The sequence below is a fragment of the Apodemus sylvaticus genome, chromosome 4, assembly GCF_947179515.1.
Source record: "Apodemus sylvaticus chromosome 4, mApoSyl1.1, whole genome shotgun sequence".
Classification (NCBI taxonomy): domain Eukaryota; kingdom Metazoa; phylum Chordata; class Mammalia; order Rodentia; family Muridae; genus Apodemus; species Apodemus sylvaticus.
The window spans coordinates 24,431,731-24,455,204 of NC_067475.1; the positions used below are offsets into that span (position 1 = coordinate 24,431,731).

General features: G+C 41.5%; 2 protein-coding genes across 5 annotated transcripts in view; one reads left to right on the forward strand and one right to left on the reverse strand.

Annotated features, from left to right (window-relative positions):
* Trmt10a (tRNA methyltransferase 10A) overlaps window positions 1-6,492 on the reverse strand; it is a 36,824-nt gene extending 30,332 nt beyond the window's left edge. For 2 of the 4 annotated variants that reach the window (XM_052179152.1, XM_052179151.1), the window contains exons 1-4: window positions 6,338-6,491; window positions 2,469-2,664; window positions 1,503-1,662; window positions 518-589 (exon numbers count right to left, since the gene is read on the reverse strand). In XM_052179152.1, coding sequence (XP_052035112.1) covers window positions 518-589; window positions 1,503-1,662; window positions 2,469-2,653 — 417 coding nt within the window. In that variant the 5' untranslated portion in view covers window positions 2,654-2,664; window positions 6,338-6,491. Of the gene's footprint in view, window positions 1-517; window positions 590-1,502; window positions 1,663-2,468; window positions 2,665-5,789; window positions 6,032-6,337 lie in introns of those variants that run through there. The other 2 variants (XM_052179154.1, XM_052179153.1) reach the window with 2 other exon arrangements.
* An 11,647-nt stretch (window positions 6,493-18,139) lies between these two features.
* Window positions 18,140-23,474, forward strand: part of Mttp (microsomal triglyceride transfer protein) — a 38,845-nt gene continuing 33,510 nt past the window's right edge. The window contains exon 1 of the mRNA XM_052178830.1: window positions 18,140-18,200. Within this exon, the coding sequence (XP_052034790.1) occupies window positions 18,140-18,200 (61 nt within the window). The remainder of the gene's footprint in view (window positions 18,201-23,474) is intronic.

A 23,474-nucleotide genomic window follows, 5' to 3' on the forward strand; every position in this document is an offset into this window, starting at 1 on the left:
GCAGAGTGTCACTAAGGTAGGGTATAAAATTATATAAAAACCCAGTTCCACGTTGTTTCCACTTGGTCAACATCCACAGACCTCTCCACAACATGAGGTAGTGTTCACAGCAGCAGTCAGCCGGTGTCCACACTTGCTCGCTAAGTTTAAGAAACCCTTCTCAGAACTGTCAGTGGCTCAAAAGGAAATGTAAAGCAGACATACATCTACGAGGCCCTGCGGGACAGATAAGCAGTGGCAGCCTGCTTCCCCCTCTCCCCACTTCCCACAGCTGGAAGGGATCAAAGCTGAGAAACTGCTGTGAAGACATGCACATATCCTAAAACAAGGACAGCCAGCACTGCACGGTGGGTATAGGGCCGGGGAGGGACAGTCTGGGAACAACACTCATGCCCAACATATTCTTGCAGGAAAAGTCATCAAACAGGCATGACACAGGAGGGAAGGGCCGCTGGAGGACTCACGCTTCCTGTCACGGGAGGTGGGAAGGGAAGCGGAGCTTCCCGGGATCACACACCTGCACTGGGTGCGATGCTCGGCGGTTTTCTGCATAACACCGTTGAATCTGTTTATGAAGTTTCTTAATGTCCTACAAAATAGCACAATTAAAAAGAGAGTTGTCAAAATCATCTAAGGCTTTCTATGGTATTACAGGAATGAAGTCAGCAGAAGAAATGGCCAGATAGGCAAAAGTCTTTCTTTTAAAATGTAATGCCATTGTTGAGAACTTTCATTTGATTTTCCTGAATACTAACAAAGTTACTATATGTAAAGACAATGCTCTGCAATTCACCTGTCCATTTAAAGTTTTTATCTATTCAAAATGCTAGTGATGCTGGTTTAACAGACAACAACAAAAAATTTTCTTTTAGAATCATGCTATTTCCACATGTTACCCTAATGGCGCTGGTAAAATGCCAGATTTAAAACTGTGTGTGTGTGTGTGTGTGTGTGTGTAACTGGATATATGTATGTACACCATGTTAATGCAGTACCTGTGGAGCCCAGAGGAGGGGCTCAGACACCCTGAAACGGAGTTATAGATGGTAGTGAGTCACTACGTCAGTGCTAGGAACCAAACCTGGTCCTCTGCAAGACCAAAAAGTCTTACCTTGAGGTCCGTCTCTCCAGCCGTGCTACAGATTGTTTTTAATTTGAGATAGGACCTCACTGAGTAGTGCAGGCTTGCTTTAAATGTGCTATACCCTAGGCTGGCCTAAAACTCTGATGCTTTTGCCTCAGTCACCTAAGTGGTAGGATTACAGACATGTGCCATCATGCAACTCAGTGATCTTCATAACTAATATGTGACTACTGAGTTCTATTAACTAATTGTGCGGTAAGCATATACATAAATATGCTATACATATCAAAGCACTTAATTTAGGAGTAAGAGACCTTCAAAAACTCACAATGTAGTCTACATATAAACACTATCTGTAATATTCCATAAGAAAATAAAAGTGACATAACCGAGCTCCCACCCAGGGACCTCGTGATACCTTCAACACCATCAAGTCATCAAAGCTGCAGTCGATGACCAGGCGCAGGCTGCTATGAGCAACATGTCTTCGAATGCGCTTCCTGTCATTTCCGTCTGAGTTGGGCTCTAGCTGACGTCGCTCTAATTTCTTTCTCTTGCGTTTTTCTTTTCGTTTTTCCCTAAAATATCAAACAACATTCTTTTGTTATCTGTATATTCAGACATTCACAAAACTTTTAATTAAAGAAAAAATTGCATTTTAAAGTAGTCATGGTTCTATGACATATCTCTTCTGTGGGGAGAAAAGGGTCAGACCTTAGTAACCTGATTTACTCCATACAATAACTTCACACGTGAAGAAAAGGACTCTGCAAAGCTAATGCAGAGCTTCTATAATGAATTACTGCATTATTCAATAGTTTCACTACTAGTATCATATAGGACTAAGAGAAACTTATGATTTACAAAGAATTTATTCACAACTCATCCCCTAAACAATTTTGCAGTTCAAAATCATAGGAAGTACTAAAAAGAAAATTTGACTAAATTTACTAAAAGAACAAGAATAAAAGTCCAAGTTTTTCCAATCTCTTATAAATTTTGGCCTTAGACAATGGCTATAAGAGAAATGCTTTCATGAAATCCTGTATTGGGCACATCCATGTCAGGTCAAAGTTGACCTTCCTGCGTTGTTGCTTTACCCAGATCTAGGACACGGATACCAGCGCCCTTGTCTGAGCTGTCCTAGCAGGTCTGCAACTACTCAGGCAGTCTTAGGTGAGAAAAGGGGCGGAGTCTAAGTTCATCAGTATTGGGGGGGAAAGTAACAATTCGAAATACATATGGCTTTAGTTGTAACTGAGCATTAGCTAATAACATGCATAACCTTATTTTTTTTTCATGACTTCCGTTTCAGGGCAGGCAGCTTTTTCGGGACCTGAAACCCCGTTTGCCAGTGAACCTGCGCATGCTCTGAAGTACGCACTTGCGCTGCTCCCGTTGCTCCTCCCATTGTTTCTGTTTCATCAGCTTCTTCAGCTGCCGTTTAGATATTGGCTCAGCCCCTGCATCCACTCTTGGCTTCTGTGTCTCCTCCTCACCGTCACTGGCACCTGGTTTGTTTTCCACATTCGGAGGCTCAATAGGTGCTGGCAGCACGTCAGATGACATATTTGTTGTCTCTGAAAAGTTTGAAAAGCAAAACTTTATTTACATGAACTGATAACTTACAAAGTAAAATAACCCAAATGGCCAATAGAGACCACGAGATGCTAAACTCAATTGCTGATAAAAAAAAAAAAATACACATTTAGATAGTTCAATTCTGTTTACTGGCAAAGATCTTTAACTATCACTTGACATGAATTAAATACCGTTCACTGACAGTCCTGGAAGGACTGAAGAAATAGAATGTTTATATATACTATTGAGGGTCTTCATGTTTTTTCCAGGATGCAAGTGTTTTGAGAGTTGTAAATGCACCGACACTGTTCTAGTTAGCTTCTGTTGTCAAGGTGACATAGCCGAAGACCAGAGCTATGTGAAGAAGGCTCAGCTGGGGATAGGGGGTGAGGGGTAACAACACGGCACTGCCCAGATGGTCTGTGTCCATACCTGTGGTGAACTGTACTGATTATTAATATGGGTAGTGCCATCCCTAGGCTGGTGGTCCTGGACCATTTAAGAAAGCTAACTAAGCAGGAGCAATGGCGTAAGGCGACATGCAGACTCCATGGTTTCTGCTTTAGATTCTGCCCTGACTTCCCTCAATGATGAACTGATCTAGAAGCAAAAGCCAGACACCCTTCCTTCAGCCTGTCTTTGGTCAGGGTGTTTTATCACAGCCACAGAGAACTGAACTACTGCAGACACTTTCTGACCTAGCAATGTATCTTCTTAGAATAAATTCCTGCAAACAACTCAGAAATGTACAGTAAATTTTGCATGATAATTTATTTATTCTAACATTATTTTTAACTGTGAAAAGTCAAAACTTATTTGAGTGTCAGCAAAAAGTAAACAAATTATGGTTGTTTTAACAATATATAGGTTAGTTGTGCATACTAAGTAGCAGTAAAAATGGTATTTCCAAAATTGCTTACTGATGAGAGGTAATGACTATATTTTAAATCTGAGAGTCAATGCAAATACTAATATTCCTACTATATTATTTATTGAAGCGCATATACATACACATCTTCCACTTCATGGATGTCTATATTTTCTAACTTGAATGATACAGACAAGTTTTCTTTCTCTAATAAATGTCACTGTATATCTATAAACACTTTAGTTATGGCTAAAAACAAAATATAAAAACTGATTCTGTAATCAGTCTGCAAAATTCTTAGTGTTGACGGAAATAAATTTTCATTTAAATCCAACCACACACATCTTTATCCATAACAACTAGAACTCAACTTGCTGACTGGGGGAAGGTTAACTACACCGAAATGTCTTTTTTCTTTAATATGTTATTAATAACAAAGCTCACAAGTGTTTGCCTATTTGTCCCCGCCTCAGACTAAGCAAGATCTACTCAATAGCATACGGCCTTAAGAAACATTCTAAGATTCTTCATACAGAGCTAGCTAATTAATCTAAGCCAGATCAACGATAGTCTAAGCCCAAACAAAAAACGAACAACAAAACAATTACTCTTCACAATGAAACAATGAAGGCACTTTTGCAGAACTTAAACAGTTTTACTCTCTGCTTTTCATTCTCTTTGAAAGTGCAGTGCCACATTGCTTGATACTTAGTTGACTCTTATTTCAAACTGACAGGATAACTGAGTGCGCAGATATAATATTTCAAAGGATTTTAAAAGAAAATGAAGAGAGTAATATCAAAGTTACTAACTCCTCCCACCTCTAGCAATTCCTATGAAACAAGGCATCTCAAAGAGATGAATGAAATTATGGCATTATGACTCAAACCCACCTCTAACACTAACACTTCCCAGTAACCTAAAACCTCGATGGGGGGGGGGAGGTAATTCTAAAGAGATAGTACTTATTGTACACTGGTGACAGATGGCTCTAGAGGCATTAAATAAAACTCAAAAATGTATATACTGAAAGCCATGGATAGTAAAAACAACTCGTTAATGCAAACTTAAAAGCTAAGTTGAAATTAACAGGAAAGCATTTTATGAAACAAATTCTCAAGAGAGCACATTTCTGTTTATCTGTGGCTATATTTTTCAGTAGTTCTCTATGTTCAAAATTCTGAAGTGTTGAGTTACCTATTCTGTGAGAATTACAAAAGCCGTGTTTTACTGCTGTCTTACACCAGGGGGAGCTTTTGTCGTTCACATCTAAAATGTCTCCAGTTAAATTTAACTTGACCTATCACAGAATAGTAAATTTTTGAGCAGCCTATCAAAAACTAGTCCTACATTAATGTGTTTTTATCAGTTCTCGAAACACCATGCTGGGTGAGTTTCCTAAGCTTTAATGAAATAAGCCAGACGTACTGAGCACACACGAAATATGTTTCGTTTTATAAAATACACGAATGCAGATAAAATACTAGCTGGCTGTCTTATTTTGGCTAGACTTTACCAAGATAGCTTCCGCTCCGACTGTCTACTACGTAATAAATGCAGTGTACGAATTTGATGCATTATGTAAAACATGGCACTTTAAAACACATTGGGTTTAGTTTGGATCACGAGGTAAATCTCTATGGCAGCGAGTCTGGGGCTCCTCCCTGACCAGCGGTGACGCCCACAGCACATTTTCATCCACTAACCCAAGTTTAACAAGTATTTAAGAACATTTTACACAAAGATAGAACGGAAGTGTGAGACTTTCGCATTATCTTAAAAGAGAAAAAAAAAAAAAACCTGGATGGATAATTCTTGGATATAGGTTATCAGATAGGATTACAAAACTCAAAACTGAAAAATACAAAGACTATCTGTGTGGGGAGTGCATACGTCACCTAATGCCAAAGACAAAAACCGGGCTGTTCATCAAACCGGCTAAAATAAAACAGCCCTCGGAGTTTTTAAGTTTTCCTTTCGCTAACTGTTAAAATCAATACATGCCTGCTTCCAGGTATTTTAATATTGTCTTATCATTTTTAAACGCATTGGTCGGTTCCGCAGTAGCAATAGCCCTTTCTTTGTTCAACTGTTAAAAGTCCCTTTGGCTGGAGCTCTGGCTTGGGAGGAAATCTCGGAAGAGCTTTTTCTTTAAGTGAATAATCTTACACGTCCGGACACACAGCCACATTTTAAACACAAAATATTTCAGTGACAACCAGTAACTCGGCCATCCTAAACTCATCCTCAGCTCACCACGAGGCTGGGCCGCATCTACAGCAACCGCCCCTCGGCTCCCTACATCCGGCCGCCTGGCCCAGGGAAGAGAAAAGAGGAAAGGCAGGGAAAGCGCCCCGCCTGCCCACTAAGCACAACGCAGCACTGCGACGAGGCACCCTTAGACTCCACATTGCCCTTTCTGCCACACTTCCGGCAGGGTTCCCGCGAACAACAAAAACCCGGAGCACCCGGCGCGACCACGGGACACGAGCACGCGCAGACACAGGCCAGCCGCGCACGCGCAGATACAGGCCGCCGCGCACGCTCCGAGCGGGCCTTGAGGCCACGAACTAGCGGCAGCTGACCAATCATGATTCTGGAAGACGGCACGTGAGGGGGCGAGGGGCGGGGAAAACACGCCACCTGACGCCACTTCCTCCGCGAACCTGCAACTACTTCCCAGGCCTTTACCCACTATACTCCGGAAGCCCTGATTGCAGCGGAGGATAGGGTAGTTCACGTTCCTTCGGCATCCGAAAGGATACCAAAGAGCAGGGGCGCGACAGCCTCAGTGCCATATTTACCAAGCCGCGGGGCCGATGGGGAACGCCAGGGTGCGGTCAGAAAGCCTTTCTGAAGTGCTCTCGGCTCCACGCGTTAGTCCTCCTTCAGAAACTTCAACTCCCAGAGGCAGAGGCGGTGGTTGCACGCCTGGTTACGACACTTACGGCTTACGTCATCGAGCTGCGCTACTCCGAACCAGAGAAAGAGGAGGCGCTTGTAGAGGGCGGGGTCAGGGCCTGGGATTTGCGGGACTGGTTACTGGCTAGCACGAGGTGTCGTCAAGCGTTGTATTTCTACCCACAGGTCTTTTATTCAGGGGTAAGCTTGGGTCTCAAGGCGAAGATAGCCCCACTGAAAGAAACTGAAGTGCGAAACAGACGAAATGTTCTTACGTTTTCTGCGTTGAGAGGATGATCTAGTAGTACCCAATTTCTAATGTATGTAGGAAAAAGTTACCAATATCACATGGTCTTTAAGTGAAAAATTTTTAAACTGAAATTTTTAATAAAACTTCATTGAGGTTGGGAATTTTAAAGTTTTTTTATGTCCTTAGTAAAACATATACTTTGCAGTCCATTCTTTGAGGTTTTTCTGTGCTGCTTTGCAAAACACTATAGTGATATTTCATCGTTGTAAATACTTGACCTTATATAATCTTTTTGCTAAATATAGACCAAGTGAACTGGGAGAAAAACAAACAGTTGGGTAGGTTGGTCTTTTTGTTGTTGTTTTGTTTTAATATGGCTTTTCTGATCGATGTAGGATCTGTAGGATTTGAAGATTAAAACTAATTTCAAATAAAAACTCATAATTAGATTTTTTTTTTCTTGTTGCTTGACCTTTGAACATGTTACAGGTTCTGAAATGAACTGAATAGTCTCTGAATTTAGTGGGGGGAAAAAGGATCTTTCTTAAACTGTTTTTATTTGGAAAAATATGTGGTCTAGGATTCTGTTGTGGATTTCTCAAATCAGAGATTTCTGTTAACTGAACATTGGCAGTAAAATCTGGATCCATTTCTGATCCGTTAGTAGGGCATCTCTTTCAGCTGCCTCCATATCAGGGCAGAGAGTAGCTGAGAGAGGATTAGTAATTGGATATGGAGCCCTTTAATGTAGGTCATTAAATTCAGGCTGGCATGGTGGCGCGCCAAATCTTTCAGCAGCTGTTCCATTGCCTCTACGGGATCTGTCTTATAAATAATTTTTAAGGTAATGCCTAGCATCCTCGATATTTCAAAGAGTTTTTAAATTATGAGAAAATCCTCATTTTAATGATGCCACGAAATTTGACTTAGTTATTTGATCTCATGGTTGCAGAATCAATTCAAAGTATGAAGGGGAAAAAAAAGGTACCAGTAAAAACTGCAGTTTAGTCAAAGACAGAGGCATATAAAAAGTTTAAGGGTAAATTCGCGTGGTGTGAGAAAGCCATTGATTTATAATGCTTCTTTTGCACATTGACAGTTCATTGTGTTTGACTTAGGATTTTATACAATGACTAAATGATTATCTCTGTCAAAGAAATGGGGAATCCGGAAGTGAATACATACTTAAAATGCCTGTAGATATAAAGGAAGAAATTAATGTATCTTGAGTGTAGTTTCAGAGATTTTGTCATTTTACCCCATCTTGGAAAGTAAACCATTTTTAAATAAAGAAAAAGAATTTAAAAGCTCTGGACAGTGAAAGCAAAGTGTGAATTGTGAAGGTTTTACACAGTGGCTGCGGAGCAGTGGGTAGCATCAGGAAGAGTAGCTCTTACGGATGTTTCTAGTTTGAACAGTGGTAGAAATATAATTCTATTAGTTGGGTCATTTAGAGAATACTAGCCGAAAACTGCATTTTAAGCAAACATATAGCAAGTTTGGATTTGACTATCTGTGGAGTCTGCAGGCATCTAAATGAAACAGACTTTAAACTCAATAGTTTGTGTTTGTACTTTTAACCAATATAAGAGGTTTCCATGGGTCACAAGCCGGGAATATTTGTAGGATTAGGAACATAAAAAAGGAGAGAAGTCATCTGCAGGGAAGCCTGCGAGGGCGTTTCCTTTCTATCCAGAATACAAGTCCCAAGTAGCAGTCTGGCCACATGATAGCAGGCCTTAAGTTTTGAAAGAACAGTCAGAAATTGAATTGGTATCAAATCTGGTTTGTTGGTATTGGCACTGCTTGCTTTTTAAAATGTTGAGGAGCCATTCTAGAAAATAATATCCGGAACTCTAGAGAAGTTGAAAATAGAACCGCATACATAAATCTGAGAAAATGATGTCACTCCCTCAGAGATATTTGCATTGCTGTGTTCCACGTATGCATTTCCCATCACGAGACAGGGAGACTAGTATCTGTGTGCCAACAAATGAATGAACTAAGAAACCAGTAAATATACAATGAGCTGCTAGCCCTGAAAAAAAAAAAAAAGAGAGAGAGAGAGACCTTGGCACTTGCCTAAGGATGGATAGGCTTGGGAGACAATGCACTGTAAAGTAAGATGGACACAGGTATGGGTTTGCGTTTGCACTTACGTGTGGAAAATAATATCCAAATACACAGAAATAGGGGATAAAGCAGCACTTCCCAGGAAGAGAACGCTCAGGGAGGTCAAGGAAGATGTGAGCGAAAGCCACATGTATAAGATAAACACGTCTAGGAAGTAAATGTATAACTTACAAACCGTATATTATTTTCCTGCCAACGAAGTAGATTTTAGTCAATCTCATCACAAAGGAAACAGTGCCGCCTGTGAGCATCGGACATGTTAAGTGGCTTCACCATAGCAGGCTTTCTCCTAGTCAGATGTAGCTCAGAGTGTCATGTTATACACCTTAAATGTATGCAATAACATTTATAGAAAAAATAAAGTTTATGCAATTTAGTCACAAATAAATATTGGACACCGAAAACAAATCATAACTGCATACCAATTTCAGAGAGCTGGCAGCCAGTTTGTTAGGCTGGACTGCACACTGTAGTGTAGGAAAAGGGACACTGTCAGAACAGAGTTGTAGCACACAGCACTTGGTAGTGAGTGCGATTGTGAGCGTTGTGCAGGCACTAGAAGTTCCAGGTCAATCAGGTTGTGATTGTTACGTTTGAGTAGTCTTCAGCAAGTTGAGAGTGGTAGGTGTGTGTGTGAGTGTGTGTGTGTGTGTGTGTGTAGGGGGGCAGAGTAACAGGATCAAACAGAAAGTCCGGGAAGAAGTCCAGATGCCAGAAGGAAGGGCAGGCATGAAGGTTGCCACACCCAAATGCCATTTTGTGATAGTGACAGGAAAGGTATTTGTAGTCTTGAAAGTACAAAAGTGGTTTTATCCTCTTAAAAGTATAGATAACACCTAGCTAGCAGGAAGGCTGAGTGGATAGTGCTCGCCCCCAAGTCTGAAGGCCTATGTGTAATTCCCAGTGGAAGGAGAGTGGCTGACTCCTGAAAGTTGCCCTCATCCAACGCACCATGGCATAAACTCACCCACAGCAAATACGTTTTAAATTTTTTTATTAATTCTTTGTGACTTCACCTCATGCACCCCAATCCCACTCCCATCCCTTCGTATTTGCCCACCGACCTTGAACGGACCCCCCCCCCAAAAAAGAAAATAAAAACCAAAACAAAAAACAAAATTAAACAAAAACAAAAACAACGAAAATCTTGTCATGGAAGCTGTAGTGTGTCACTACATCCGTTTGTCTACACATCTTTACTTGAAAATGTTCATTGCAATGAGTCATTGGTCTGGTTCGAGGCCTTTGGCTTCTTGCTACACTATCAATACTGAATCCTCACTAGGACTTCTCCAGGATATCTCGTTGTTACCCTGTGTTATGGGGATCCTGCAGCTTTGGATCTGCAGGACCGCCCCTTCACAGGCTCTAGCAGTTCACAGATGGGGTGGATATTGAGGCAGGCCAACTCAAAGCCCTGGATCTGGGCCTGGGTATAGCTGTGTTGGTCAACCCACAGGTCTCCTGCACCTATACCACCAGGGCGAGCTCTCCAGCATTGCCCTGGTTAGCTCACCGGATGCCCCAGCTGGCAAAGCTTATGGCCAGATCGCCCCTTATCATGCCCTTGGGGCTCTCTCATGTGCCTTTGTCACTTGGGCCAGCTCTACTGTGCAGTCCAGTTCTCCCAAACACTGCTGCTGGTGGGGGCCAGGCCTACTCCACACAGTCCTTGGGTATCAGCACGGTCCAGGCAGCAGCCCAGACCAGGGATGTCTGCATGCCCTTTGGTGGTAATATAAGCCAAGGACATTGACACAGACCCCTGATAGCTGCATGGCCGTGGGCTCAGACAGGCCCCTCAGTGGGAGCACAGGCTGGGACTTCCTCATGGCCTCCTGTAGCAGGGCGGGCTATTCCCCTCTACCTGGGGACCTCCAGCTCTGCCTCCCTTCATAATGCTCAAACCATGTGGCTTCTTTCTTTCCCATTTCTCCATCACACACTTGCACATGGCGTGGCTCCTCTAGTGGGCAGCCATTTAGCTGGCGGCTCTCTAGGTGTCTTCCACCCTCCCACAACCACCGCAAATATTTTAAGGAAAACCTCACAAAAAGATTATGGTTTAATACAGACACCTATTGCCCTTACTTAGGTTTTTATGCTTATCAAGAATAAAAGGAACCAGAAAGCAATAGGAAAATACCCAGTTCCAGGAATTGAAGAAAAACACGCAGGGTGAGCTAGTAACCTAGTAACTGAAAAGATAAAACCCAAATCTAAACACATCAGTATGGGGTGTGTCAAAGGACAAGGGTGACAACAACTTTGGAAGACCTCATGGGGGAGGTAGGTAAGTGCGGGGATTTGTGGATAGTCATAAGTATGTGTGGGTGTTTGTGAGTTCACGTGTGTGCGCGTGCGCGTGCGCGTGTGCGTGTGCGTGTGCGTGTGTGTGTGTGTGTGTGTGTGTGTGTGAAGTCAGAGGTCAACATCAGCTGTCTTCCTCAGTTGCTTACTGCCTTACTTTTTGAGAACGGGTCTCACTGAATCTGAAGAGCAACTACAGGCTAAATGTGTTGGCCTGCTAGTCCCCAGGGCCTCCCTGCTCCTACATATTCATCTGGTGTGAGGTGAGCACAGCTATGCTGGGCAGCCACCTCCCTAACTCCCCGAAAGGACTCTGACAAGATTAAGTAATGTACTATTGGGTTATGCACCAACGTATTGAATATCTGTGAGTTCTGATGCAAGGAATTAAATAAATGGGTAAGAGAAGAGAGAAGCTTGCCAAGGAATCCGTATTAACTCATATCACTGCTCCACAGCCAGGGAGAAACGAAACTCCTTTTGAAAGAGGTGGTTGAAAGCATTGCACTTTCTTCCAGAGAGTTTAGAGAAAAAAAGGAGAAGAAATGGGAGTGAAAAATAAGAATAACTTTACATGGAGAACTCTGACAACACCAATCAGCCAAGGACTCAAAGCAACTGCACCACAACAAATCGCATTGACCTTCTCAAGCACTGTGATGAAAGCAAACCTTGAGCTCTGGAGTCTTCTACTGGAATTCCTGTGGGTGCTACTCCAAAGTTCCCAACAGAAGAACACTGTACAAGATACCAAGCAGGATTCCTCTATGTAATAGTTGCACAGCCAAAAAAGAACCCAAAGAGGCATGACAATCCACTGTAATGTACCCTGGATAGGATACTGAACAAGGGAAAAGGTCTAATTAAAAACATGTAGCCAAGGGCCTCGGAGAGATGGCTTAGCAGTGAAGAGCACTGACTGCTCTTCCAGAGGTCCTGAGTTCAAATCCCAGCAACCACATGGTGGCTCACAGCTGTGTGTAATTCCAGTTTGTTCTAACGCCTACTCCACATATGGTACCTACTCAGGCACAGACATATACACATGAAATAAATATCTAAAAGAACAAATGGAATCTGAATAACTATGGTTTTAAGTTAGCAACTTATAAATATGTTTATTAGTATTAAATCTACCACATGGGCCTTGAGAGATGGCTCAGTAGTTAAGAGCACTGGCTGCTCTTCTAGAGGTCCTGAGTTCAAATCTCAGCAACCACATGGTGGCTCACAACCATCTGTAATGAGATCTGATGCCCTCTTCTGGTGTGTCTGAAGACAGCTACAGTGTACTTATATATAATAAATAAATAAATCTTAAAAAAAAAATCTACCACATGGATATAAATGTTAGCCATAGGTGGAATTGGATAAAGGCTATATGAAAAATCTTTGTATTATTGTAATTATATTTTGTGACTATAAACCAAGAAAAGTAATAGAATAGAATATATAGACTGTAAGAAGATTTAAGATATAAGAAGGAAGATACAAATTATTATAATAATTGGTAATAATTACTAGTTTTTATGAATTTTCTTTTAATTCTTTTTTTGTTCACATCTGTTCCTACATTTAAACAAGAAATTGTCTCAAAGTATCTGCAGCTGCTATTTAATAGTCTACTTCTAAAATACGTAGATCTATGAATAAACATATTTGCATCGTATTTTAGATGGCTTTATGTTGAATTGATCTACATTAATTTATTGAGCTAATTCTTGCCATTGAATAAACATTTAAATTTTTGCTATACCAAAAATGATATGACATGTTTTATGTGCTCTTTTTTGAATAGAGTAAGATCGGTTTAATTATATAAAATATTAACATTTAAAGAGTATGTTTCCTCAACTACTACTTCTTTGTTCTTTATTTCAGTTTGCGACTTTGGGTTAGGGTCACTATTTTCTGCTGAAGTAGATTTCATTTTCTTTTGAGACAGGGTCTCTTAATACATAGCCTTGGCTGGCCTAAACTTTCTAGGAAGACAAAGCTGACCTCTGACTCAAAAATAATGTCTTGCCTCTGCCTCCAGACAGCAGGGATTGAAGGTGGGTGCCACTGATCTTTTGTGAAATAGATTATTAAATATATCTTTAGAAGGATCTTTCAGCTTGGTTTTTTTTTTCTGGAAATATCTTTACTTGTGTTTTAGGATCAAAACATTCACATAAAGAATACTATGTTGATAATTGGTGACTGGTATCAACTTACAAATTAATATTATTTACTCTGCACATTGAAGACATCATTTTAAAGCGCTGATTCTCAGCCTTCCTAATGCTGCGATCATTTAATACAGTTCCTCCTGCTGTGGTGACTCCCAACCATAAAAGTGCTTCCATTGATACTTCATGACTGTAATTTTGCTACTGCTATGATTGTAATGTAAACATCAGATGTGCAAGACCCACAGGTTGAGATATGCTGTTCTAAGGCCTGATTTTCCTTAGTGGTGTTAATAATTATACAGCTGTCTGTTTGTTTCCTTTAAGGTGGTCTGTCTTCTTATCTGGCACTTCACATGACACCCCTGTCTATTGTTAGTCTGCAGTTTATATTGTTCTTGAGACTGTCTCTCTCTGTCTCTCTCAGACGCTTCTCTCCCTCCCCCTCCCACTCCCTCTTCCCCTCCACTCTCATTATTCTATGTGAAGTCTGCATTTTGCAGAGCCCCTTAAATCTGTTTGATGACTGAATCTGTGATAGGGAGAAAAATAGCTCCCCAAAGGTGCCCGCGACTTAATCCCTAGTTAGTATCCATGCTAATAGCGTAAATTAATTTAAGTGATTAATTTGGGTCACGAATCTGATAACTCCCAAGTAAAGCTATTCACGAAGGCCTGACTTAATCAACTGCTTTCACACAGCGGAAGAAGCAGACAGAAGAGGTGTTCAGAGAGATCTGAAGCTGAAGGACTTAGCTCACTCATGCTGATGGTGAAGGTGTAGGAAGGAGGCCGCGAGCAGAAGAATAGGGCAACTCCAGAGAGCTGGAAAGCGCAAGAAAGGAAGCTCCCCTAAAGTCTCCAGAAAGCAGCGCCCCCGCCACCATCTTGACTTCAGTCCAGTGAACTCATGTAGAATTTCTGACTTCCAGGACTGGAGGACAGAATTCTATTGCTCTAAGCTAATAACTCGTTATGGCAGCTGAAGAGTTAACACAGTGATCTCTCCACAAGTTCTGGAGAATTCTTCAAATACAATCTGAACATCCTGTCTTTTACTTGCCCTCTATCCTCTGCTCCTTGACCGATCTTAAATATTTTGTATCTTTTTTTATTATTTTAATGGTTTCTTAAAACTATGGGCTTCTGATTCCTCTGTAAAATAACTCATATGATTATCCCTATAAGTAATTTGAATATAAATATAATTGAGTTATGTTATATACACTTTTAAAAGAAATTTGTACTTCTACTCTATATTGTATTTTAGGCTTGAAACTTCCATCTTAAGAAGTACAATAAAATTATTTTATCAAAGTTAAATTTCTATTTTCTTTATATTCAACTGTTGAAATCACTTTTGATAGTTGTCTTCAGTCTGTCAACCCAGACTTACCATTAGAATTCTCTTAGTGACATACAATATTTTTCTGATTATTGATAAGTATGTATATACATGTTTATATATGTTTATTGAATTCTGTTTTGAGAAAAAAATGACTATGTCTGATCTCAGATTCCAAATGTGTCATGCTTAAGCCGCCATTTTACTTTTGTTAAAGTTAATAATGTAACATTTCTCTATTTTAACAAAGAAAATCTTTTACAATATTTGTTGAAATGTATTCTGCCATGCCATGAAAGACTTCACCAATCTAAAAGAATGTTCTTGTTCAAGTGTGTTTCTCAGGATTTTGTCAAAAATGCTGTCCCTTAGTAAATTACAAATGCCATTATACTTTAAAATATATGAGCTTCTGAGATGTTTAAGGCAGCTGAGATTTTCCTCTCTCCCACCTTCCTTCCTTCCTTCCTTCCTTCCTTCCTTCCTTCCTTCCTTCCTTCCTTCCCACATGTCATCATTTCTAAGAACAGAGCAAAATGTTCTGATGACACTGATAGACTTTTCTTTCCAAGGTTCTTATACATCCAGGCTTGCCACATCTCTATGTGATAGAGTAACTAATTTCCTTCCAACCTTCAGTGGGCTAAAGTTCATTTATCTTCTAATCGCAGGAAATAAGTTAACTCCTAACAACCTATGATACTCCCAGAACACAGCTGTACTTTGGAACCAGTTATCCATCGTTAATTTCAGTTTCCTCCTTTGTCAAGGCAGCGTGGGCAGCACTGGGGGGGGTACAGCCTACCACCAAAGGGCTTTGTGGCTACAGCGTTGGGTTAAAATGTCTGTGTCTGTGCTGATCAGTGTACCCCATATTGTCAGCCTGGGGTACCCATCACAAAAACAAGTGATCTGTCAAGTTTTCCATATTAAATTGTCGTAGCCCTATGAAAGGACTGCCCCAGTTAATAACAATCTCATCCCATGATCAAAAATTCTGTAATTGAAACTTTAATATTTTGTAAGCAATCAAACTCTCATTTTAAGGTTTGTTTTTCTTTGTTCCTTCAAGTAGTATTAATTGATTAACGTGTGCCAAGAGGGAATGACATCTGTGATGGGCAGATGTAAACCATCGTATAGACACTGGCTTTTGTCATTTTATGATGTACTGTTATTCTTCCCTAATTCATGTGCCATGCAAAACAGGGGTAAGTTTAGGAGACACATATATTGTTTGCTCTGTGTGCTAGAGCAGCACGGGACAATGCCCTGTGCCAGCCAGAGTTCTCTGATTGTGGGAGTGTTTGGCATTCTTACTTCATCTCTGTGAAACAATCTCAAGGAGTCTTTTCTCTAAATTCTTTGCCAAAAGAGAAATACATTAGCCAAATATAAAAGGATAATCCTATGGACAGCAGAGGCAGCCTATTCGTGTGTCTTGTGATGAAATGACTCCTGACCATAGTGCTTTCTAGTGGAAATCAAATGTTCAAGTGAAATAGCACTCACTTGATTAGGTAATCGTGATATGCCTTTTATTGGTTGGACTCTGATACGAACTCCTGACAACGACTAGAACTTTACCCAAAGAGACACGTATCACATACCACACAGTATAACGATAGCTGTAAAAATATAGCCAACTGTGACTCTGAGATGAAAATGCAAGGTAGTTCTTAGACACTGGAGGAAGATGCAAAATACTTCTTTCTTGTAATAAGTATGTGTGTAAGCCTCAGAGACCATGACGGCTTTCTTTGTCCACGTGTCTAATATTGTGGAGATCTGTGGAAATGAAAGCAGTGATACACATTGGGGCACATGTGTTTAATCCCAGAACTTGGGAGGTGAGGCAGGAGAATCACTGTGAGTGGAAAGCCATCCTGTTTTACATCGTGGCTTCCAGGTTAGCCAGTGCCATCTCAAAAAATAAACTATAATAACAACACCAGCAACTAAACAAAGAGCAAGGGACAAACATTTTCACATTACATTGTATGTGCATTGTATGTGGACACCTAGTATCAACAAAATCATTGCTGTAAAGCATTGGGTTTTCGGGCTTTGGTTTGTTCATTTGTTTTGTGAGCATGCCCTTTTCAGTCTGTCCCCAAGAAAACCAGTAATAACAAATGAAGTTCTACTCTCAAGAGGAGGTTAAAAAAATTTTCACCTTTCAATTTTGCATAGGAATACACACTTCAAAGGACATGCTTAACTACGGAGACATTATTTACTTTTGCATTTCATTTTGTAGCTCTGTTGCTTGCTATCTTTTACCTAAATTGTCTAAAACATTTAAGCTCAAGGTTAGGGGAGTGGGAGATTTTCAGAGGAACCAGGACTGCTTTAAGAACTCATTATGTAAAACACGGCCATGAGTATTCTCATAGACCAATATCCCAATAACCCTCACTTCCACGCTTTCTTCTTCTCCCCACACGACCCCTCCCCGGCTCCATGCTACTTCCATTTGGAAGTGTTTATGTTTCTATCAGGACTTCCAGGGACAAGAGTTGGCTGGACCACCTAGTGCGGCCTGAGCCGCACAAGGCCCTTCTCTTTCAAAAGGTTTCCTAGATAATATTCTGTTGCAAAAGTGGTGAGAACGGGGACTTGTCCTCTGAATCTCTTCTCGGAAATGTAACTCAGAAGGGATGAGACTCCAGCTGGCCAGTCTAGGAACCTGGGTATCTGGGAAACAGGCATCACTCGTCCTTACAAACGAGGACCGCTCTGGTGGACTCGGTTGGCCTACTGACACACTAATGCTGGCAAATGCTGACTGCCCCAATGTTGAAGTTTCTCACATATAAGGGCAATAATCTGTACTTCAGGGACAAAAGGCCTGACCATAGCATTATCAATGGTGGTAAGACTTAGGTTAAATTCTGAAATTAGAAATCATTTTGTAATGGCTGGTGAATAATATAAAAATCCAAAAATAACCGTAGAAGATGTATTCTGGTTCAATCGAGTTCAATGAGATTGAGATTAATTGACCCTCACTTTTTCATATAAATCACAGAATACTCCAGCTTCAGTGATGATTATGTACTTGAGCAGTAAAGGATCACAACTAGGTTTTTTGTTGTAGTTTTTTTGGTTTTTTTTTTTTGTTGTTGTTTGTTTGTTTGGTTTTTTTGTTTTTTGGCATGGCTCCTTGGTGCTTCTGCATTTCTACATATGTAAGGCTGTGCACTGGTTTAGTTTGGACCTCAAGACGAAAACTTCCTTGATCGTCCTCGGATGAAACAAATTTCTTAAAAGCAAGAGACTACAAACTATAGCCCACCTATGTTTAATCATTAATAGCGGGCCCTTCCATGAACTTAGGTCCTGATTTTGGAGTTTGGAATCTGACCTTTCCCCTATAGATAAACACTGTTGTCGAAGACTCTGAGGAGGGTCACTTCCTTGCAGGCTGCCACCAGAAGAGTCCACTGCTCAGTGACTCCTGGGACCTGGATGCGGTAGAGGGGAGCCAGGCAGCATGATCCACTTGGCTGTCCTTTTCCTCTGCTTCTTCTCCTCCTATTCGGCTTCCGTTAAAGGTAAGTGTATGGTGCCTTTTCCTAAACTCGAATCTCTCTCTCTCTCTGTCTCTCTCTCTCCCTCTCTGTCTCTGTCTCTGTCTCTCTCTCTCTCTCTCTCTCACTCTCTCTCTCTCTCTCTCTCTCTCTCTCTCTCTCTCCCTCTCTCTGTATGTGTTGAAAGAGTTCCTAACTATACAATGTTTGAAAGTATATGAGATCAGACTATCTGGGGGATGTGACTAGGTGGAAAGGAAGGCAGAATTTAATTCCTGGCTCTCTTTTACAAAAGTAGAGATCCCTTCCTATTTCAGCCCTGCCAGCCCCCCAGACCAGTGTGTCTCTAGCCTCAGTTTCTCATTCTTGGAGGCAGATGTGAGCTATTGTTACCTGCCGCTGATGGGCACACATCCGTGCGTGCCTTCACTTGAATTGTAAAATAACCCAGTCCTGAAATTTCCTTCGAGTTGCTTAGCAATGGAGCAACAAGAAGAATCAGATCCAGTAAAGAGAGACATTTGATTGCCAAAGAATTATGAATGAACTGGTAAGACGTGTGTGGAATTCCATTGCTTTTCAAAGGAAGCAGAATAACCGAGTCAGTGAGTTAAGGAAAATAAAGCTGTATAATACGGATTTAAGAAATGAGACGTATTTTAAAAATAGTGTCACTAGCTCACAATTTTTGTCTTAAAACAAAAATTACCTTAAAATATGAATTAATAACATCAAGAAAATATGAGAGGAAAAGGATTTCACAAGGAATGCTTTGAAAGTGTTGTGTGAAATGTACTGATTTGAAACCTTCTATAAATCCACCAGCTTATAAACTCTTTGGGTTTTAGATTGTTACCTTGGATAGAGATGTAGCTTTTTATAGTTTATATATTATATTAATAGTATAAAAAGTTATACTGTTAAAACCAATTGCTCTAAAGGCAATCAGTCATGGCCGGGTCAACTTCTAGCACTGTGTTCTCTGGGTGATGACACAAAACAGTTGCAGAGAGACTTTTAAAAATCTGTTTGTAGATAAATGTGACTTCTGATCATAAAACAAAGTTTGTCTCAATGTGTGTGTGTGTGTGTGTGTGTGTGTGTGTGTGTGTAATTTCTACATGAAAAAGGACTGTTACTACAAGGAGGTATAGAGGGCTACAATTCGTTTTACCTGAGTAATGTGTTCTTAAACTAGAGGGAATATTTTTAGTACTTTAAAAAAATCATCAGTGTTTAAGATATAACCCTTCCTTGAGTGAAAAAATCCCTCATAAATCATATCTGACTTGGAATTGTTATAAGACAGGGTTTTATTGTTTGTCTAGTACAATGTAAACAGTATAATATAGAACCTAATACCATGATTATTTTGAAGGGAAGAAATAATAGAGATATAGTAGTTACTGTGGTTTCATGTTTGAGTCCCAACACACACACACACACACACACACACACACACACACACACACACAGGCACCAGCAGCCCACAGGCACGCCACCTGCGCGTGGGGAAAATGTGGCTTAGGACAGGACAGTTTGTTGTGTGCAAGCTCAATGACAAATCCAGGTTGTTAGAACCCAAAGCTTGTGCAACAGAGAGGGTGTCTTTGAGAAAACATTACAAAAATATCTTGTGCTTACAAAGGTTACGGAGGAAGATAAGGGACGAGGCCAGCTTGCTGGGGCCCCCTTCCAGAGCCTTACAAGAGGGGCCTGGGAGGGAGGCGCCCAGGGCCAGGGCCTCTTTATAGGAGTTTCTTCATTCCGTTAAGACTTTCTTATGCTAAAGTTCGCAAACATGTACTATAGGTCTTAGCTCTCCCCCTCTACATGGAGTAGCCTTCGGTATTAGACGACCATGATTCGGTGGTAGAGTCTTTGCCCTCAGAATGATTGATAGACAACAAGGAGCAAACGGCTAGGCCTCTCCCTTCTCAGGACGAAGGGCAGTGATTTGTGGAGTGGGAAGGAACAACAAAGGCTGAAGTTTCCCCCACCCGCTGTGCTGTCCGTCTGGCTGCAGAGGGTGAATCTGACTCAGGTTTTGCTAACTTGGCGTTTACTTTCTGTTTGTAGTCACGCAGTCCCTGGTCCAGTCCTCAGTTTTAGTCATTTGCATTAACCGCCCCCTCCCCCCACACACACACACACATGCTACTCCTTCTGCCTTCCGTTGCCCTGTCACATTCTTACTCAGCCTTAGCTCCACAACCAGGGCCTCACTCCGACTCACCCCTGCTCTGCTTCCTTGCTTCAGCCAAGTAGCAGCTCCATTACACGTCTCTACTTTGGGAATAAAAACTGCCATTCTGGGGCCATGGTTCAGAGCACTGATTGTTCTTTCAGAGGTCCTGAGTTCAAACCCTAGCAACCACATGGTGGCTAACAACCATCTGTAATGGGGTCTGATGCTCTCTTCTAGTGTGTCTGAATCGAGCTACGATGTACTCATATACATGAAATAAATAAATCTTTCTAAAAAAATACCCCTATCTCCAGTTTGAAGAGCAATACTCTGAAACAGAAACTAAACCAATAACATATTGGATGCTCAACATAAGCAGAGAAACAGTCTAGGGAAGGGATGTTGAATAACACGCAATCACAGGCTAGGTTTGGACCATCGTAAACTTTGATGAGAAGGGCAGACACTTGAGGCCCGTTGAAAGAGGTAGGAGAAGGCAAGGGCGAGCAGAGATCCCTTCCTGCTCTGGGCTTCATCATCTCAGCATAGTCAGGAGCTGATCGGTCCTACGCTCCTTGTTACTGGTTAAGTAAAAGCGAGAGAACGCAGCACAATAGTTTGAGAATTACTCTCTCCTACACATGTTCCCTCATGATTTTCATCAGAAAGCACCTCCACGTAGCCCATGAACTCAGATTTCATAAAACTCAAGCTTCAAAGTCTGCCCTATGTGTGGGCTGAACTCAGAGTAGTTTCTGTCAGCTCCCTCTTGCACGGCCTGCCTTTCACAATTGCTGTCAGGATAAGATAAGACAGCGCACAGTACTTTTGTGCCCTCTATGGAAAGTTGATAAATGTCACTAAGGAAGAAAAGGAAAAAAGGTCTTTCTGGCCAAAACATCCTTCCTGGCCAGAAAGAGGCGGTGTTTGAACTGCGGCAGAGCACCAGGTTAGAGCACAAACAAGGCAGAGGAAGAAGAGGCAGAGAGTTGCAGGCTCCGCCTCCTTCAAGACCTTTGGGACTCCATCTTTGGAGTCTCAGGCTTGGCGGACCTGGTGCCCACACTTTCTTTTGTGTGATGCCAGCCTTCACTCCTCTGTCGCCAGACCCTCCAGGATGCCCACTGAAACCCCTTGCCCTCCTTTGGAACCTTTGTCAGAGCGCGGACCCTGGAATTGGGTCAAAAACTTTTTCGGCTTTCCATCTCACCGAGTTAAGCCCTAAGACTGTGGACTTGTCCTCCGAGTCTCCCTGATACCCAGAGGCGCCACTTTCAGCCCCTCTTCTTCTGCTGTGTTGTTCACTCACTGAATTCCATCCTTTGCTGCTCTCGTATCTGCATGCGCCCTGTGCAGGGCCTTTGCACTTGCTACTCTGTGTAAGACTGAGAGTGGGAGGAGCAGAGTGTGATAGATGTGCCTAAAACTGACCTTGCCACACAGAGAGGCGCATTCCCTTTCCTGTTAGACTTGTCTCCCTTAGCATGTCTGTCCTCCTGTGGTATCCGCTCATATGTAAACGTTAACTCTGTAAAGGTGGCCATTTTGTCTCCTTGTTCACCGGCATGGCTGTCGACTCTAGAAACCTGCCCATGTCTTGGGAGTTTCTCGGAGCATCCTTGTTGAAGGAGAGAATGAATTCCTGGCTCCTTGCCTAGGACTGAAAGAGAAATGGATCTACATGTAAAGGTGTGTAGTAGAGGGAAGAGGATGATCTTTAGAGCCAGCTAGCCACAGATCCCGTCATGTCCGCAGTATTAGTTACCTGAGCACCCTGGGCAAATTGTGTTATCTCTGTGCCCTTCACTTTCCTCATCTAACAAAGAATAGTAAAGCCCATCTCAGAGCCAGACAGGGTGATGCAAAAGGGCAATCCAGGCACCTACAGCGAAGGGCAAGAGAAGAGTTCCAGCCCAGCCTGGGCTGCATAGTGAGGCCCTGTCTCAAAACAAATAAACAACAGAACAAGGTTGAACTTATTAGATTGTTATGACTGTCAGCACACTTAATCCTAAGGCAACACGTCTTGGTCTCTTTTATTCTGGAAATGAATGGTCGTTACATAGGGTGGGGGAGCAGCATGTGATGTAGACCAGCCTGGCCTTGAACTCACGGAGATACACCTGCCTCTGATTCCCAGGAGCTGCGATTAAAGGCTCCACCTGGCGATGTGCATACTTCTTAAGGGGAAAGTAGGTTATGACTTCTGATAGTTAGCTGGCAAAGCAGCCCAGTAGCCCCAAGTAAGAACATCATACTGAACCCTTCTTGACGACGCCTAGCATATACAGAACATATACAATGCCAGTTTATGTGTCTGAGAAACAATGCCCTATGTGTGTCTTGAGAATGAGTTAAACTGAACTGGAAACTGTGTGACCTTCTCCTCTGTGGGTTTGTTGGTTTGTTTGTTTGTTTGTTTGTTTTTGTTTGTTGCTTGGCTCCCAATACTGACTTGTATGCTATTGGATATTAAATATCAGATTTAATCCTATGCTAAGATTTTGTGTAATTGTGTCTTGGGGGCACAGTTTAATTTTAACTTATTTATAGGTGACTCTAAAATGTTCCAGTTTTCTTTAAAATATTATTATAGAATAATATCTGGAAAGGGATTTATTATTATTAATTTATTTACTTTTTTTTTTAGAGACAGGGTCTCTGCATAGCCTTGGCTGTCCTGGAACTCACTCTGTAGACCAGGCTGGCCTCAAACTCAGCAATCCACCTGCCTCTGCCTCCTAAGTACTGAGATTAAAGGTGTGCGCCACCATCGCCCAGCTACTTTTGTATTTTTGACACATGATCTCATATTGTAGCCTAGGTTGGCATGTAACTCTCTATGGAATCCAGGCTGGCTTGGAATTATATAGCCCAGGCTACCCTCAAACTCATGGGCATCTTCCTGTCTCAGTCTTTGAAGCACTGAACCTCTAAGTATGAGCCACCAAAATGTTCTTTGGACAGGTTTTCTAAGTAAGCTTATAGAGAAAACTACTAAGAGAAAACATTCTTTAAATAGAGCAAGTACGCCAATGAACAAACTGTCTTTCTGTACTATTGAAAAAAAATATTAATCATGGTGCCTTAAAGATGGATCTGTGGTTTGG